At 44.5% G+C, this 16,727-nt stretch overlaps 1 protein-coding gene across 2 annotated transcripts; it reads left to right on the top strand.

The window, feature by feature from the left end:
* Positions 1–6,502: 6,502 nt before the first annotated feature.
* MRPS23 (mitochondrial ribosomal protein S23) lies at positions 6,503–16,414 on the top strand. 2 transcript variants are annotated; one of them, XM_032280125.1, is made up of 5 exons: positions 6,503–6,652; positions 7,293–7,364; positions 14,938–15,015; positions 15,144–15,270; positions 15,967–16,414. In XM_032280125.1, exons 1-5 carry the CDS (start codon positions 6,609–6,611, stop codon positions 16,114–16,116), a joined length of 471 nt encoding a protein of 156 aa, XP_032136016.1. In that variant the 5' UTR covers positions 6,503–6,608; the 3' UTR covers positions 16,117–16,414. The 2 variants fall into 2 exon arrangements, with proteins under 2 accessions (XP_032136016.1, XP_032136015.1); XM_032280124.1 differs by having other exon boundaries at positions 6,514–6,652; positions 7,194–7,364.
* Positions 16,415–16,727: the final 313 nt, after the last annotated feature.

Raw genomic sequence — 16,727 nt, 5'->3', positions numbered from 1 at the left:
CAATAAAAAGCCAGCTTCTTGCTCCAGGCCCAGCTGGCCCATTTTTTCCTGGTCACAGTCGTGACATAGGCCTCCCAGGGCATAAAGTACTTATTTCTCTGCCTGAACTGGATTCTTCCTGGGGGCAAGCCCAGGTTTGGTGAAAAAAAGAGTGGGTAGCCAAATAAAAATAGTTTGTAGGCTGGGCGTGGTGGCGCACACCTGTAACCCCAGCAGCTCACACCTGTAATCCCAGCACTTTGAGAGGCTGAGTGGATCACCTGAGGTCAGGAGTTTGAGACCAGCCTGGCCAACATGGCAAAACCCCGTCTCTACCAAAAATACAAAAATTAGCTGGGTGTGATGGCACATGCCTATAATCCCAGCTACTCAAGAGGCTGAGGCAGGAGAATTGCTTGAACCCAGGAGGTAGAGGTTGCAGTGAGCCGAGATTGCACCACTGCACTCCAGCTTGGGTGACAGAGCAAGACTCCATCTAAAAGAATAAAAACAGAAAAGAAAAAGAAAATAGCTTGTATCTTGTTAGGTGAGAATTTTTTTCTTTTTTCTTTTCTTTCTTTTTTTTTTTTTTTGAAAGAGAGTCTCAACTCTGTCACCCAGGCTGGAGTGCAGTGGCACAATCATAGCTCACTGTAGCCTCGACTTCCTGGGCTCAAGCGATCCTCCCACCTTAGCCTCCTGAGTAGCTGGGACTGCAGGCGCATACCACCATGCCTGGCTAATTTTTTGATTTTTAATAGAGACAAGGTCTCTCTATATTGCTCAGGCTGCTCACAAACTCCTGGGCTCAATTGATCCTCCCACCTCAGCCTCCCAAAGTGCTGTATTACAGGCATGAGTCATGGCAGCCAGCCTCAGCTGAGATTTAACTGCAGGACACTGTTGCTCTGAAGCATATTCAGAAGTCACCTTCACTCATATTAACTGAGTAGTTACCATACACCAGGCACTGTTTTAAGCACTCAGCAGGAATGAACCCACTGGTACCTCACTACAAACCCTCTGCAGGTGCTATGATTATCTCCACTTTACAGATGAGGAAGCCGAGGCCCAGAGGACTGCAAAAGAAAACTATCTGCCAATGAGGCACAGAGGACGGCCAGAGTGGAAATGGCCAGGATGTGCAGGGAATGGTGAGGTAGGGGATTATTTCTGTTCAACCACAGCTCTCTCCCTATCTGTGTATCTGGGGAAGGCCTCAAAGGAAAGCTGGGCCTGGGAGGGGGGGAAGGCTGGATGTGGACAGGCAGTGAAGGGAGGCCTGAGATCCCAGCATCCTCATTTGTCCTAACGGCTTTATTTATCCATGCTGTTCATTGGAAAACTCGAAGAGCTCTGGGCCAAGCACCAGGCCGGGTATGGGGAGGCAGAGCTAAAAGTCCTAGTTCCTGCCCTCAAAAAGGCCCCTGGAGCCAGACTCAGAGAGGTCAACAGAGTTACAACACACACAGAGCCCTGAAAGAGATAAGCGGAGGGAAGGAGGGAGCAGATCTGGGCGCTCACTCCGTCTTTCTGTGTGCTGGGGGCTGAAAAGCTTTCTCATCTGAACTGACTCTTGATAGTTTCTGCAAGCTAGGAATGGGTCTGAAGGGAGCTCTTAGGAGAGGGGGCACAAGCCCAAAAGCCTGAAGAAAAGAGAAGGCACTCTGCTCCTATTTTTTTTTTTTTTTTTTTGAGATGGAGTGGTGCTCTGCCGCCCAGGCTGGAGTGCAGTGGCACGATCTTGGCTCACTGCAACCTCCACCTCCCAGGTTCAAGCCAATTCTCTTGCCTCAGCCTCCCAAGTAGCTAGGATTACAGGTGCCCACCAACATGCCTGGCTAATTTTTGTATTTGTAGTAGAGACAGGGGTTTCATCAAGTTGGCCAGGCTGGTCTCGAACTCCTGACCTCAAGTGATCCACCCACCTCAGCCTCCCAAAGTGCTGAGATTACAGGCGTGAGCCACTGCACCTGGCTGCCTCCTCCTTTAATAGTCCTCCCTGCCCCTCATCCTCCTGGTCTTGCTAATTGCTCCCTGATTTTAGCTGTCTGCCACAGGTGAGTAGCAGCATTCATGCTTTCATCAATATGTTGGGAGTTTCACTTACCAAAGCTGCTCCACTGTTGGGGATGCTCTTCCTCATTTTGTCTGACGAATTCCCACACACTATATTTTATTTATTTTTGAGACAGAGTCTCACTCTGTTACCCAGGGTGGAGTACAGTGGTGCGATCTCAGCTCACTGCAACCTCCACTTCCTGGGTTCAAGTGATTCTCCTGCCTCGGCCTCTCAGGTAGCTGGGATTACAGGCATGCACCACAACACCCAGCTGATTTTTGTTTTGTATTTTTAGTAGAGATGAGGTTTTGCCTTGTTGGCCAGGCTGGTCTTGAACTCCTGACCTCAAGTGATCCACCTGCCTTGGCCTCCCAAAGTTCTGGGATTATAGGTGTGAGCCACTATGCCTGATCTCCATGCACTATTTAAATTAGGGCACTGTCACAAAGATGTGGGCAGAGTGATGGGAAGTCAGAAGGGATAGCCTAGACCGCATAGCTAATAACAGCAGGGCACAGCTTGCTAACTATGTCTAGGCTTGAAGGGGCAAGGGAGGGACGGTGGCTGGAACTTAGTGAGAGAGCTATGACTTTATGTTCTAGAACTTTATGTTCCAGGAGGGAGCCAGGGAAATAAGGTCTACTTCACTCTTCTCCTTCCTTCAAGTCCCCTGCCAAAGCCTTGCATTGGCAGCACCAACTGGAATCCAGCCGGAAGCAGAGGGCAAGGGGCTGGTGGATGCAGGCCACAGAAGCCGGTCTCCCGGGGCACAGAGCAGGGCGAAGGATGGCAGAGAGTGGGTGTGGAACTGCTTGGGCAAATGGGAACTATTCACATTTACATATCACTGTTAGGAGCTGAGATGTCTCCCCAAAATTCATACATTGAGGTCCTAACTCCCAGTACCTCAGAATGTGACTATATTAGGAGATAGCATTTAAAGAGGTAATTAAGTTAAAATAAAGTCATTCGGGCGGACCCTAATCCAGTAAGACTGGTGTCCTCAGAGGAAGAGATTAGGACAAAACCCTCCCACACAAAGGAAAGACCATGTGAAGACATGGGAGAAGAAAGCTGTTTCCAAGGCAAGGAGAAAGTAGCCTTGTGCAGAATAAACCAAACTTGCAGACACCTTGATCTTGGACTTCTAGCCTCCAGAATAGGGAGAAAATAAGTTTGTGTGTAAGCCACCCACTCTGTGTGTAAATGGTGTTAGGGCAGGCCTAGCAAACCTCATGCAATCAACAAGCTATTCAGCACGTAACTTAATATTTATGTGTTTGCCTGTCTTCTCTACTGGACAGTTGGATTCTCTAAGACTCAGAATAGTCAGGTAGGTGTTTACATGTTTATGGAATGAATGAATCATCCAACAAGAAAGTAAAACTGTAGGGCAATCTATGAAATGTTATCAAAATCCTGCAGTCCAGGCGGCAATGGGTGGATGGCACAGCACAGCAGCACAACAGCAGTAGCGATGCTGTTCCAGCCATCAGTTGTGTTCGTGTTGCTCACGGGCACTCATTGTGTCCCAGGAGCTGTGATTAGTGCTTTGTATGAATGATCTCTTTTACTTTAGCAACAAGCCATGAAGATAGTTGACACTGCCATTCATATTATTATAATTTTTGAGACAGGGTCTCAGCTCTGTTGCCCAGGCTGGAGTGCAGTGATGTGATCATGGCTCACTGCAGCCTTCAACTCCTGGGGCTCAAGCTATCCTCCCACCTCAGTCCCCTGAGTAGCTGGGACTAGGGCACGCACCACCACACCTGGCTAATTTAATTATTTTATTATTATTATTTTTTTTTTTTTTACAGGCTGACTCTATGTTGCCAAGGCTGATTTTGAACTCCTGGCTCAAGCAATCCTCCCACCTTGGCCTCCCAAAATGTTGGGATTACAAGCATGAGCCACTGAGCCCAGCTTCACATATTAAAAGTTGGAGAAACAGAGGCTTGAAAAGTTACATAACTTGCCCAGAGTGATGCAATTAGTGGGCACATCTACAATGAGACAGTGACTACAATGGGGCTGAGTGGTGTTGTGGAAGAACATGGCCTTTGGAGTTTACAAGTACCACTTCCTTATCTGTAAGATTATCAGGACATTACGTATGGCAGCAGGTGGTTGAACAACTGAATGAGATACTTGAGGTTCCTTGGTGCCTCCCGTGGCACAGTGGTGCATGGTATAAGTGCCCCAGCCCCTCACGGCCTTGGGCGGCTGTGGTCCCTACTCAAGAAGATAGCTTTAAATGTCCATTCTGCCTGCCCGCTGCTGCCCAACAGCTCCCTCCTGTATTATGAATGAATGCTTCTTGGGTGTGTATTTCTTGTGCAGTCTTGGAAGGCTGTTTATCAATAATGCTCCCAATATCCCCAAAGTACCCCCAGTGTGCCCGCCAATATTCTGCTCCCAGTCACAGAAGAAGGCTGGAAAGGGAAACTTCAAAGGCTTGGAAGAGGAAGGGACCACTCCAAGATTAGAGAGAACACTTCTGCCTTGCATTTCTTCTCCTTTTGAGGGTTTGGGTCTTTGGCTCCTCTCCCTGATCTTGAAATAAACCCTTTAACTCTTTAGCAGCAGTGACTGCACTAACCTATGGTAGCAGTTCCTGGTGGGAGAACAGAAGTGTGCCTGTAATCTGGGCTGGCAGATAGTGCTGCTGGGACAGAATTAGAAAGTTGTTAGGAGGCCTGGGAAGACTATATTTAGCTAGGAGCATGTTTACTCTCCCCAGAGCAAGGTTTTCTAGACCTCCTGAGGGCTGGGAGACTAGAGCCTTTGCACTTGGCCTGAAGCCAGAGCTGTGCTTGCTCTCTCTTCTCTGTTCCAGAGGGTCTGGAGGCAGCAGTGAACCGCACCTCAGGTTAGCTCTGGGCCTCAAATCACTGGATCCCTGCCTTGTAGGGGGAGCCTGTTTTTCTGGACTCTTGAGCCTACCACCCTCCAGCTTCAGCTTAGGCGGCATTGTGAGGTCTTGGAAAGGGCCCTGGCTGCCCCCGTCCCCCACCCTGCCCCAGGCTGACTCTATCAGTTGCTTATCAGACAAGTTATTTAACTTCCTGAGGCCCTGCTTTCTCATCTATAATGAGGATGTTAATAGCTACCTTGTGGGAAGGTATGTGGATTCAGTAAGATAAACACACAAGAGCAGTAACTACTCATCAAACAGTCAGTCCTTCCTCCCCCTCACCAGCCTCAGAGTGGGAGGATTCTAGGATGACTTGACTAGGCTCCCAGGAGACATTGTGTGTGATTCAAAACATTCACTGGATTAAAAGTTCAAATATGAATACAAACTCTTGACAAGTCAGGCTCTGAGGCATATATAAAGGAAAAAAAAAAAAAATCTCCCTTGCCTGCCTGCAATTTCACTCTGAGATATTCAATGTTCACAGCCTTCAGTATCTTTCTGCAGAATTTCTATCCTCAAAACACAAGCATATATAGAAGTGTTTTCTTTTTCTTATGAGTTGAGATTCCATTAAACATGTTTCTCTGAAACTTCATTTTTCATTTAAACATGTCATGTACGTTAACCTAGGTAAATACATATGGATCTAGCTCATTCATTTTAATAGCTGCATAGGGTTCCAAAAAAGGTATGAAAAATAATTTTCCAGCCATTTCCCATCTGACGGATTTTTCCTTCCCCACTACAATGTTGCAACGATGATCCCTGTGCAAACATCCTCATGAAACGATGCTTTAATTTCTGTGGGGTTCTTTCCCTAAAATATGATTACTGGGTCAAAGGTTATGCCACATACAGTTTGTATTTTTTTTTTTTTTTTACAGCTTAACACTGAGATGACTTTCTCCAGGTTTTTTCGTTTCCTTCTCGTCGTTTGTTTGTTCCGGACACTTTCACTTTTCGAGCTCCAAGGAGTAGCTAGCCCGCGACGCCGGCCGCGGGAAACACCAGTTGCAGCCAGCATCCCAGTTAACGTGGATGCAGGTGGCACTCCGAGGACGAGGGGCTGAGTGGGGAGCACTGCACAGAGGCGGAGGCCCGAGATCTAGCCTAGCATGACCCTGGGCAAGTGACGGCCCCTCCCCGGCCTTTGGTTTTCTTCTGCGTAGTCTGTGACTCTGAAACAGCATCAGGCTCAGCTTGGGCCAAGAGATGGTGACCTCAAATCTCGGCCTTTGTTGGCTTCCCCAGGGCTGTAGGCTGCGCCTCACCCCCGCTGTGAACCACTACTGCTCCTCCGCGCGGCCCCACCTTTTCAGAGGAGTTGGCTCCACAAGGCAAGAAAGAATGAAGCAACCACCATAATGAATCTCTCTCCCAGCTCGGTCATTTATTACTTCTGTCCCGCTTTGGCTCGCTTCCGCCCTTTTGGCTCGGTTATCGAATGCTCCTGCCTTAACCTGGCAAGTAGCCTCGGAGCGCTACCGTTCGGCCTATCACTTGCTTCTGCCTGCGCCGCTCTCCTGCAGGGGCTGTGGTGAAAGCGCAGCGATCCTTGGCTCGGCTAGCAACTTATGAGCCCTTTACCAGGCGCAGTCGCTTCCGGTTCCGGTAGCAGGTAGTCTTGCTCTGTCTCAGGCGCTGATCATGGCAGGCAGCCGGCTGGAAACCGTTGGGAGCATCTTCTCGCGGTGTGTACTACGAGCCGCGGTGGGCTGAGGGTGCCTTCCCCAGGCTGGGGTTCTCAGCCGGTCACGCTCTTCCTTGCGGGGGACCTGAGCAGGGGTGACGTGTTCTGCAGGGTGCGGGGGCTGAGCCGGGTGAGGCCCTCTCTCATGTTCTCTCCTGGCTCGGAATAGTTGTGCCTGACGATGCCTCTCTTTGAATTTATGCGTCACGTTAAAGATTATTGCAGCTGTCCCTCTTCGAGTGGAGGTCTCTAGGAAGAGGAAGGAAGGAAGAGCCTGATGGGCCTGACTAGACCGCTCTTGAATTTTTCCATGACTGATCGTGGGTGGGACACACAAAAGAAGATGGAGGGATTTAATCCCTGAGCGTTGTTAGTTTGGTTTGGGGTGTGGACAGACCTTCCCTGTAGGTGGGGAGCAGTGCTCCCCCGTTCTGTGTTGCAGACCGCCTGATACCTTTAATGTCCCAAGCTGTGCTAGACTGATTCAGGGGCTTTGGCAGGCTACTGCAAGTGACCCAGTTTCGTTTTGCTCCCTCCCTAAGGACTCGGGACCTGATGCGGGCTGGGGTGCTGAAGGAGAAGCCCCTGTGGTTTGACGTATATAACGCCTTTCCCCCGCTGAGAGAGCCCATCTTCCATAGGCCCCGCTTGCGATATGGCAAAGCCAAAGCTTCCATCCAGGACATCTGGTACCACGAGGATCGGATCAGAGCGTGAGTGCACAGCCCTGTAGTGGACGGGAGGCAACAGAACTTCAGAAGGGAAGGTTTCACTAGCAGTCTGGTAATTTAAATATGAAGTTGAGACAGGGGCTTACCCTGTGGGGAAGGCTTATCTAGCCAAATTAGGGAACAGCACCCCTTCCCCATAGTGAAACTGAAGCTCTGAAAAGTGGAATCTGGAGCCCTGCTACTGAGAGATCATCGCAATTATAGCTGCATGTTTCTGGGCATCTGCTTTGTGCCAGGCACTGTACCAAGCTCTTTGCAAGCATTATCTCATTGCCTAGTAGGCCTTACTCTAGCCTATAAGGTAGGTATTCTTTTTACATTTTATTCAAGAAGACTGCGAGGCTCAAGGGAATTAGCTAACTTCTTGTAATTATTAAAAACATAGGAGGGTGGCAGATCTGGTAATCACATCTCTGACTCCAAGCTTATGATGGTCATTGTGCCTTCTCCCCCAGTGGAGATAGGAGGAACATGTTCTATGGATCTGGTAGTCCAGATCTTTGAAGCCACTCATAAAAAGATGCTTACAAGTCTAAGAGATTTAAAAATAAAAATCACTAAGAATTTGAAGGAAAATCATGTGTTCTTTCTTTTTTTTTAGCATCCATTTTCTCGTTTTTTTCTTTTTCTTAAGCTCAGTGGCAATATATATATATATATTTAAAGTTCAGCTTTTTGTTGAACACATTGTAAAAGATGTTTAGTCAAAAAGACCAAAGCCCATGTCATCATCAGACTCCTCGGATTCTTCTTTCTTTGCCTCCACTTTCTTCTCAGCTGGAGCAGCAGAAGTGGAGGGGGCAGGACCTCCTGCGGGTGCAGCACCGGCTGCTGGAGCAGGTCCACCAGCCCCCACATTGCAGATGAGGCTCCCAATGTTGACGTTGGCCAGGGCCTTTGCAAACAAGCCAGCTAGAAAGGCTTAACATTTACACCAACTGCTTTAATGAAGCCATTGATCTTATCCTCCCTGATGGTCATCTCTTTTATTCTGAAAGTAACACATGGTACTTGTAGAAAATTTAGAAACACAAGGAAAGCATAAAGAAGAAAGCACAGGCTGGATATGGTGGCTCACTCCTGTAATCCCAGCGCTATGGGAGGCGTAGGCGAGGATAGCTTGCACCCAGGAGTTTGAGACCAGCCTGGGCAACATAGCAGGACTTGTCTCTACCAAAAAAAAGTAGTTGTCTTAGTTTACACTCTGATTAGCAGTTTCTGAGAGTTTTTACTTTATCCTCGTCAGTACTGATATGATTATTTAGGAATTTTTTTTTTTTCTGGGCCAGGCGCAGTGGCACACCTCTGTAATCCCAGCACTTTGGGAGGCAGAGGTGGGCAAATTGCCTGAGCTCAGGGGTTCAAGACCACCCCGGGCAACATGGTGAAACCCCGTCTCAACTAAAATGTGAAAAATTAGCCAGGTGTGGTGGTGGGTGCCTGTAGTCTCAGCTACTTGGGAGGCTGAGGCAGGAGAATCACTTGAACCTAGAAGGTGGAGGTTGCAGTGAGCTGGGATTGCACCACTGCACTCCAGCCTGGGTGACAGAGGGAGACCCTGTCTCCAGGTGGCTTTTTATTTTTTTTTTTTTTTTTTTTTATCTAGATAGTTTTAAAATAATAATCCCAGCACTTTGGGAAGCTGAGGCCAGTGGATCACAAGGTCATGAGTTCAAGACCAGCCTGGTCAACATGGTGAAATTCCATCCCTACTAAAAATAAAAAAAAATTAGCTGGGCATGGTGGCCCACACCTATAATCCCAGCTACTCGGGAGGCTGAGGCAGGAGAATTGCTTGAACCCAGGAGTCAGAAGTTGCAGTGAGCTAAGATTATACCACTGTACTCTAATCCAGGTGACTGATCAAGACTTTGTCTTGGAGGAAAAAGAATAATAATGGTTTTTAGAGATTTTGACTTCTGTTCCTTTGACGAGTTCCTCTACTTTCATGATTATTGGCCATTGGAATTTATTTTTGAAATACCTGTGTTCTTTACCTATTTTGATAATTATTATTGATCAATAAGAGTTCTTTATAGAATTGAAGATACTAAGTCATTGACATACACTCCAGACATTTATTTATGTGTTATTTGCTATTCATAATGCTTGTTTAATGTATAGAAGTTGTTTATTTCATTCCACCAATGTTTTGATGCCTTCTATATGGTAAGCGTTGTGCCAAACATTGTGCTAGGAGCTAAGGTATTTTATGTATTCAAATCTACCATTTTTTTCTTTTTGATGGCTACATTGCTTTTAGTCTTAGAGGGTTTAGGAAAGTCTTTTTCAGTAAACTCAACTCTTTTTCTGAGTTAACTTTGAAAGTACAATAGGGGTTGAAACTAGTAGAAATATTCATTTTTTAATCTTCTTTTCTCCTTCCCTCTCCTTTTCCCAAAACTTAGTCACAGAAAATGTGCTTCCAATGGTTTCCTAGCAACATTCTTTTTTTTTTTTTTTTTTTTTTTTTGAGAGAGGGAGTTTCACTCTTGTTACCCAGGCTAGAGTGCAGTGGCACGATCTCGGCTCACCGCAACCTCCGCCTCCTGGGTTCAGGCAATTCTGCCTCAGCCTCCTGAGTAGCTGTGATTACAGGCACGCACCACCATGCCCAGCTAATTTTTTTTGTATTTTTAGTAGAGACGGGGTTTCACCATGTTGACCAGGATGGTCTCGATCTCTTGACCTCGTGATCCACCCGCCTCGGCCTCCCAAAGTGCTGGGATTACAGGCTTGAGCCACCGCGCCCGGCCTCCTAGCAACATTCTTAAAAATATATTTAAAATTCTCTATTTTTTTATACTAAAAAAAAAAAAATAGTTGTCACACTCTTTTGGGACTACTTCTCTGCTGCTGCTCAGTTTTCATGTTTCCCCTTTTATATGCCTTGAGAACTTTGTTCCTACTGCCCCTGTTGTGGCCTTGGCTTGTCGTTAATAGCTCTACATTCCGAACGCCTTGTCTTAATTCAATAACAGCCGTTCATTAAACACTGTCATGGGCAGGGCATTGTTGAATTCATTCTTGTAACTTCAGTGCCTAGCCCAGTGCGTGGCATATAAGTTGTCTTTTGAATGAAGAAGCTAATGGACTAATTAATGAACAAAGGAACTACGAGGATGGTAGAGACAAAAGAAAATTCCTTGGAGAGGAATGGTGGAGGGCCAGAATTGGGACTGTTTGGAGAACAGCCATCAGAGTTTTATGAGTTTCCTGAAACAATTTCAGGAACGGTGGGCTACAAACCACTTCTTTGGCCACATTTAGCATCTGTATACATGTATCTGAGATTTAAGTAAGTGGTAAATCTCTCGCTGCGAATTTACTGACAAAGCCCTTGCCCTCAAATACTGATGTTAATTTTCTTTCTTTTTTTTTTTTTAAAGATGGGGTTTCACCATATTGGTCAGGCTGGTCTCGAACTCCTGACCTCAGGTGATCCGCCCACCTCAGCCTCCCAAAGTGCTGGGATTACAGGCGTGAGCCACCGCGCCCGGCGATGTTAATTTTCTTTTAGTACCTAGAATTTGCCTGGTTCCTTTTTCTCTTAAATATTTAGACCAATGAGTGTGCCTAATTGACTTTGATACACATCCCTTATTATTATTTCTGGATGCTAGAAAATGGAAGTTATGAGGTCATTATGTTCTGAATTGGGGCTTTCCCCCAGGACCCCTCCCCCCGCCAGCATTCCTTTAAGGTAGCAGAACAAGTAGGTTCTTGTTCTACTTGGAAATTTTCGGCATAAGACGTGAGATCTTTGAGGAGAGTGTTTTTTCAGCACCTGTCTTCTCAGACCCATTGCATGTAATTTGTGGTTCATTGATACATTAAAATCATTTGTGCTTTGCTCTCACATGTAATCCTGGCACTTTAGGAGGCTGAGGCTGGCGGATCATTTGAGGTCAGGAGTTTAGACCAGCCTGGGCACATGTTGAAACCCCACTGCTACTAAAAATACAAAAATTAGCTGGTGTGGTGGGGCACGCCTGTAGTCCTAGCTACTTGTGAGGCTGAGATGGGAGAATCGCTTTAACCCAGGAGGTGGAGGTTGCAGTGAGTCGAGATCGTGCCACTGCACTCCAGCCTGGGCAACAGAGTGAGACTTCGTCTGAAAAATAGATAAACAAATACAAATTTTTAAAAAATCGTTTGTGTTTCTGCTGTAGATAGCATTGGAACTGGGTGACAAATGGTTGGAGAACGTGGCATAGTTTACCTGTCCCTCTTGTTAAATATTATTTCTTTAAATCCTTTTTTTCTTTTACATTTACTATTGTCAGAACATATAAACATTATTTCTATTAATGCCAAAATATCTTGTACTTATATAATGTATTGAACATTTATCTTTGGGCCCTCTTTTTTTTTTTTTTTTTTTTTTTTTTTTGGGGTGTTTTTGATACTTAAAAAAGCTTATAGATTGGTTGTGCGTGCCTGTAATTCCAGCTACTTGGGAGGCTGAGGAAGGAGGACCAGTGGAGTCTAGGAGTTCAAGGCTGTAGTACACTATGATTGTACCTGTGAGTAGCCACTGCACTCACTACAGCCTGGCAACATGGCAAGACCCTTTTCTTAAAAAAAAAAAAAAAAAGAAAAGAAAAGAAAAAAAGGAACTTACAACAAAATAAATAAACAAAACAGATGTATTAAAACCTAAGTGTAAAAAGTGAGATCATAATAGTACTGGAAGAAAACATGAAAGAATTTAAAACATAATCTGAGTGATAAAGGTTTTTTAAAGCATGATGTAAAACTCAGAAACCATAAAAGAAAATGATAAAATTTTCTGCACAAAATAGTACCATAAGAAAAATCAAGACTGCCAACAAATTGGGAAAGATATTTGCAATGTTATGACAAAGGACTAATTTTCTATTTATATGGCTACAAAGTTTGCTTATAAATCATTAAGAAAGAGACCACTCTTACAGTTTGGGCTGCAATAAATTACCGTAGACCAGGTGGCTTATAAACAACTGAAATTTGTTTCTCCTATTTCTAACGGCTGGGAAGTCTGAGATCAGGGTGCCAATACTATTGGGTTCTGGGGAGGACTGTCTTCCCGATTCCTCACATTGAGGAGAGCAGAGAGCCGAAGCAAGCTCTCCTGTCTCATATAGGGGCACTAATCCCATCATGAGGACTGATTACCATGACCTGATTACCTCCCAAAGGCTCCATCTCTAAATACCATCACACTGGGGATCAGGATTTCAACATATTAATTCTGGTGGGACACATTTAGTCCATAGCAACCACCAAATAGAAAAGTGGACAAAGAACATGGACAGTTCACAGAAAAGGAAATTCAGTTTGCTTTTAAACTTAGAAAGATGTCCAGTCTGTTTCATAAGAAAAGCATATTAAAACTATAAAGAGTTCTAATTTCTTACCTATCAGGTTGGCAAAGATCAAAAAGTTGGAGAATGTGTATGCTGTGTGTGTGTGTGCGTGTGTGCGTGAGTGTGTATGTGTGTGTATAGATATGTGTGTACACACATATATATATATATGTACACATTTTTTTTTTCTTTTGAGACAGGATCTCACCCATGCTGGAGTGCAGTGGGGCCTATCATAGCTTGCTGCAGTCTTGACCTCCTGGGCTCAAGTGATCCTCCCACCTCAGCCTCCTGAGTAGCTGGGACTACAGGTGTATGCCACCATTCCTGGCTAATTTTTACTTTTTTTGTAGAGATGGGGTCCCACTATATTGCCCAGGCTGGTCTTGAACTCCTGGGCTCAAGTGATCCTCCTGCCTTGGCTTCCGAAAATGCTGGAATTATAGGCATCAGCCACCACGCCTGGTGTAAATATATATTTTTTCCACTGGGATTACAGGTATGAGCCACTGTACCTGGCTCGTGTGTATGTGTGTGTGTATTTTTTTAGAGACAGAGTCTCAGGTCTCACTGGGTTGCCGAAGCTGGTGGTGAGCTCCTGGCCTCAAAAGATCCTCCTGCCTCAGCTTCCCAAGCAGGTGGGATTATATGTGTGAGCCTCTACGCTCAGCTGGAGAATGTAATTTGGTCAGGGCATGGGGAGATAGGCACTCATATATTACTGATGTGAATGTAAATTGGTGCGACCACTTTGAAAAGGATTTTGGTGATTTGGAAGGCTTAATTACAAATACACATACCTTGATCCAGTAATACCACGTTTGTGAATTTATGCTACAGACTTATTTGCATGGTGCACTCAAATTACAAACAGAGGCATTTACTGCAGCATGGTTTAGAAAAGCAGAGGACTGGAAACAGTCTCCATGCACTGGTAAGGCAAGATGTAGGGAGGAGAAATGGGGAGTGACTGCTGAGACACAGTGCCTCCTTTGGGGGTGGTGAGAATGTTTTGGAACTAGATGTGCTAATTGCACAGCTTTGTGAGTTTCCTTCATGTCGCTTAATTGCACACTGAAAAATGTTAAATTTGGGTTGGGGACGGTGGCTCATGCCTGTATGCCCAGCATTTTTGGAAGCCAAGGTGGGAGGATCTCTTGAGGCTGGCAGTTCAAGACCAGCCTGGGCAGCATAGTGAGACTGCATCTCTACAAAAAATTAAAAACGTAGCCAGGCATGGTGGTGCTGCGAACCTGTAGTTTCAGCTACTCAGGAGGTGGAGGCAGGAGGATTGCTTGAGCCCAGGAGTTTGAGGCTGCAGTGAGCTATGATCACAGCGCAGCTTCTAGCCTGGGTGACACAGTGAGACCCTGTCTCTTTAAAAAAAAGAAAAAAACATTTATAATGTTTGACTTTTACCTCAGTTTTTAAAATTTATTTTATTTGTTATTTTTTGGACAAAGTATTATTCTGTCTCCTAGGCTGGAGTTCAGTGATGATCTCAGCTCACTGCAACTCCACCTCCTGGGGTTCAAGCGATTTTCCCACCCTACCCTCCCAAGTAGCTGTGACTACAGGCATGTGGCACCATGCCTGGCTAATTTCTTTGTATTTTCTTTTATATTTATTTATTTATTTTTAATTTAATTTTTTTTCTTGACCCAAGAGCTCAGACCAATCTTTGTATTTTTAGTAGAGACAGGGTTTCACTATGTTGAACTGTTTCAAGTGATCCACCCACCTCAGCCTCCCAAAGTGTTGGGATTACAGGCATGAGTCACCATGCCTAGCCATACCTCAGTTTTTAAAAAGGCAAGATGTAGAGCAGGGTTTACTATTCTTTGGGTTAAAAATGTGGCTGGGGGCAGGGAATGATAGTTGCATATATGCTTGTATATTAGTGGAATATTTCTGGATGGATATACAAGAAATTGGTTAGTGTTGCTTCCTGGGAAGGGAACTGGGGGGTTGGGGTGCAGAAGAGGGAGAGAGTGTTACTTTTCACTGGCCACCTGTTTGTGCTATTTGATGTATGTACCATGTGCATCCATGCATTACTTATCTAAAAAAAACAAAACTGTTCAGCCTAGGCTATGTGGGTTGTACTGTATGTAACTCCTCAGAGCCAACACTTATTCTTTCTTTTATTCCATTCTCATCCCCAGTCTATAGTCAGAGATTTATATTATGTTGTTTGTATTTTCTAGGAAGTTTTATTCAGCGTATGGGTCTGGTCAAAGAGCTTTTGATCTGTTCAATCCAAACTTCAAGTCTACCTGTCAACGGTAAGGCATTTTATAAGTCCCGGGCTATTCATATTATTTTTTAAGGATTTCATTATCCATTTGATACTATGCAACAGCGTGTCTTAACAATGCTAACAAACCTAAAATGTGACTGCTTGGAATTACAGGTTTGTGGAGAAGTATACTGAGCTGCAGAAACTTGGAGAAACAGACGAAGAGAAGTTATTTGTGGAAACAGGGAAGGCTTTATTGGCAGAAGGTATCATTTTAAGACGAATAGGCGAAGCAAGGACAGTAAGTATTTCATTGTTAAAATTGTTACCGGGAGTATAATTATCCCTCAGTATGCCCAGGGGATTGGTGCTAGGACCCCTGCAGATACCAAAATTCCCAGACGCTCAAATCCCTTTTATAAAGTGCTGTAGTTTTTGCATATGACCTACATATATCCTCCCATATACTTTAATCGCTAGATCGCTTACAATATATAATGCAGCGTAAGTGCTATATAGGTAGTTGTTATATTCTATTTAAAAATTTTTTTATTTTTTATTGTTATTTTTAATTTTTTTTTTATTTGTTAAAATGTTTTTGATCCGTGGTTTGTTGAATCTGCATATGTGGAACCTGTAGATGCGGAGGGTTGACTAGAGCTGCCAACTTGATGGAAGTTAAAGAGAGTCTTGGTTTTCTTTCCCTAACCTTGGCTACGTTCTTAAACTCCAGGTCAAACACTGTTACATTGAATATACTAGAATTTTGTGGTGATGACTGCTACTTGAAAAAAGTGAGTCATCATTAGGGCTTTTGAAATTGTGGTTCTATAGACTTTTAAAAGTCATGTTTACTATTTGTTATAGTAGAATTGGATCTGAGATGTTAGTGCTAAATTTTTCACTCAGTGACAGAATGTGCCTAGTTATATATCTTAGCCAATCAATTGAGTGAAAATGATCACATCTGTGTGATACTTATATCTGTTTTTTTAAGCAACAGGAAGGTCACATTTCCCGGAAATCTGAACACTTGAGTGGCAGACCACAGACGACGTTGGAAGAAGATGAGCCTCAGAAAGAAGCTCCACAGGACCAGCATTTGGGGGCACCTGCAGACCAGTCGAAAGGTCTCTCGCCTCCCTGAAGGACCTGTATACTGTGTATGCTGGTGTTCACACTCTACTCACTGGCTGAACGTTGAGCTACTTTTAAACAGTTGAACTGTGTAAATGTTTCTTGATCTCTAAGGTATTATGTTTGCCTTCTCTTAGTTATTTCTGGATTGTCATAAAGCTCAGTTTCATGGTTTGACAGAAGCAGTTATGTGAACTTTTATGTTAGGACGTTACTAAATAAAGAATTCCCTAGCTGTGTATAAAGTAAATTTACTTTGAATTGTAAATAACATGAAGAAACCTTTATAAAGATTGTTCAAATGGGACTCAATCTGACTAGGTTTGCTTTGATGTTTGTTAGTATGTGCGCTGGCTACATTTGATTCCCTGCTACATATCCTGATCCATCAGACTTTTACGTGTACGTATGGTGTGGTTCCTTGGCCAGCTATTTTTGTCTGCAGAGAATCTTTGTACTTCTTACTATAGAATGATTATCTTTCAGCTTGAGAGGCCAAGCTGACTTGCTCTTTGTGGTAAGAGTGACCTGTCATTGCTGATGCACAAAGGCCAAAACTATAACTTGAATGTCATGGATTGAGTGTGCTGGAGTCAGTTAACATAGGCCTGCACAGACTAG

This window comes from Sapajus apella, unplaced genomic scaffold (genome assembly GCF_009761245.1).
Source record: "Sapajus apella isolate SASKATOON/1434 unplaced genomic scaffold, GSC_monkey_1.0 scaffold12, whole genome shotgun sequence".
NCBI lineage: Eukaryota > Metazoa > Chordata > Mammalia > Primates > Cebidae > Sapajus > Sapajus apella.
The sequence above is the reverse complement of the archived record's forward strand: the minus strand, read 5'-3'. Positions and strand labels throughout refer to the sequence as shown.

Excerpts from the sequence above, each read along its gene's own strand:
- MRPS23 (XM_032280124.1), top strand. The coding sequence starts at position 6,609 with ATGGCAGGCAGCCGGCTGGAAACCGTTGGGAGCATCTTCTCGCG. Across the intron at positions 6,653-7,193 it reads GTTGGGAGCATCTTCTCGCG|GACTCGGGACCTGATGCGGG; the intron begins GTGTGTACTACG and ends TCCCTCCCTAAG. Across the intron at positions 15,016-15,143 it reads TTCAAGTCTACCTGTCAACG|GTTTGTGGAGAAGTATACTG; the intron begins GTAAGGCATTTT and ends TTGGAATTACAG.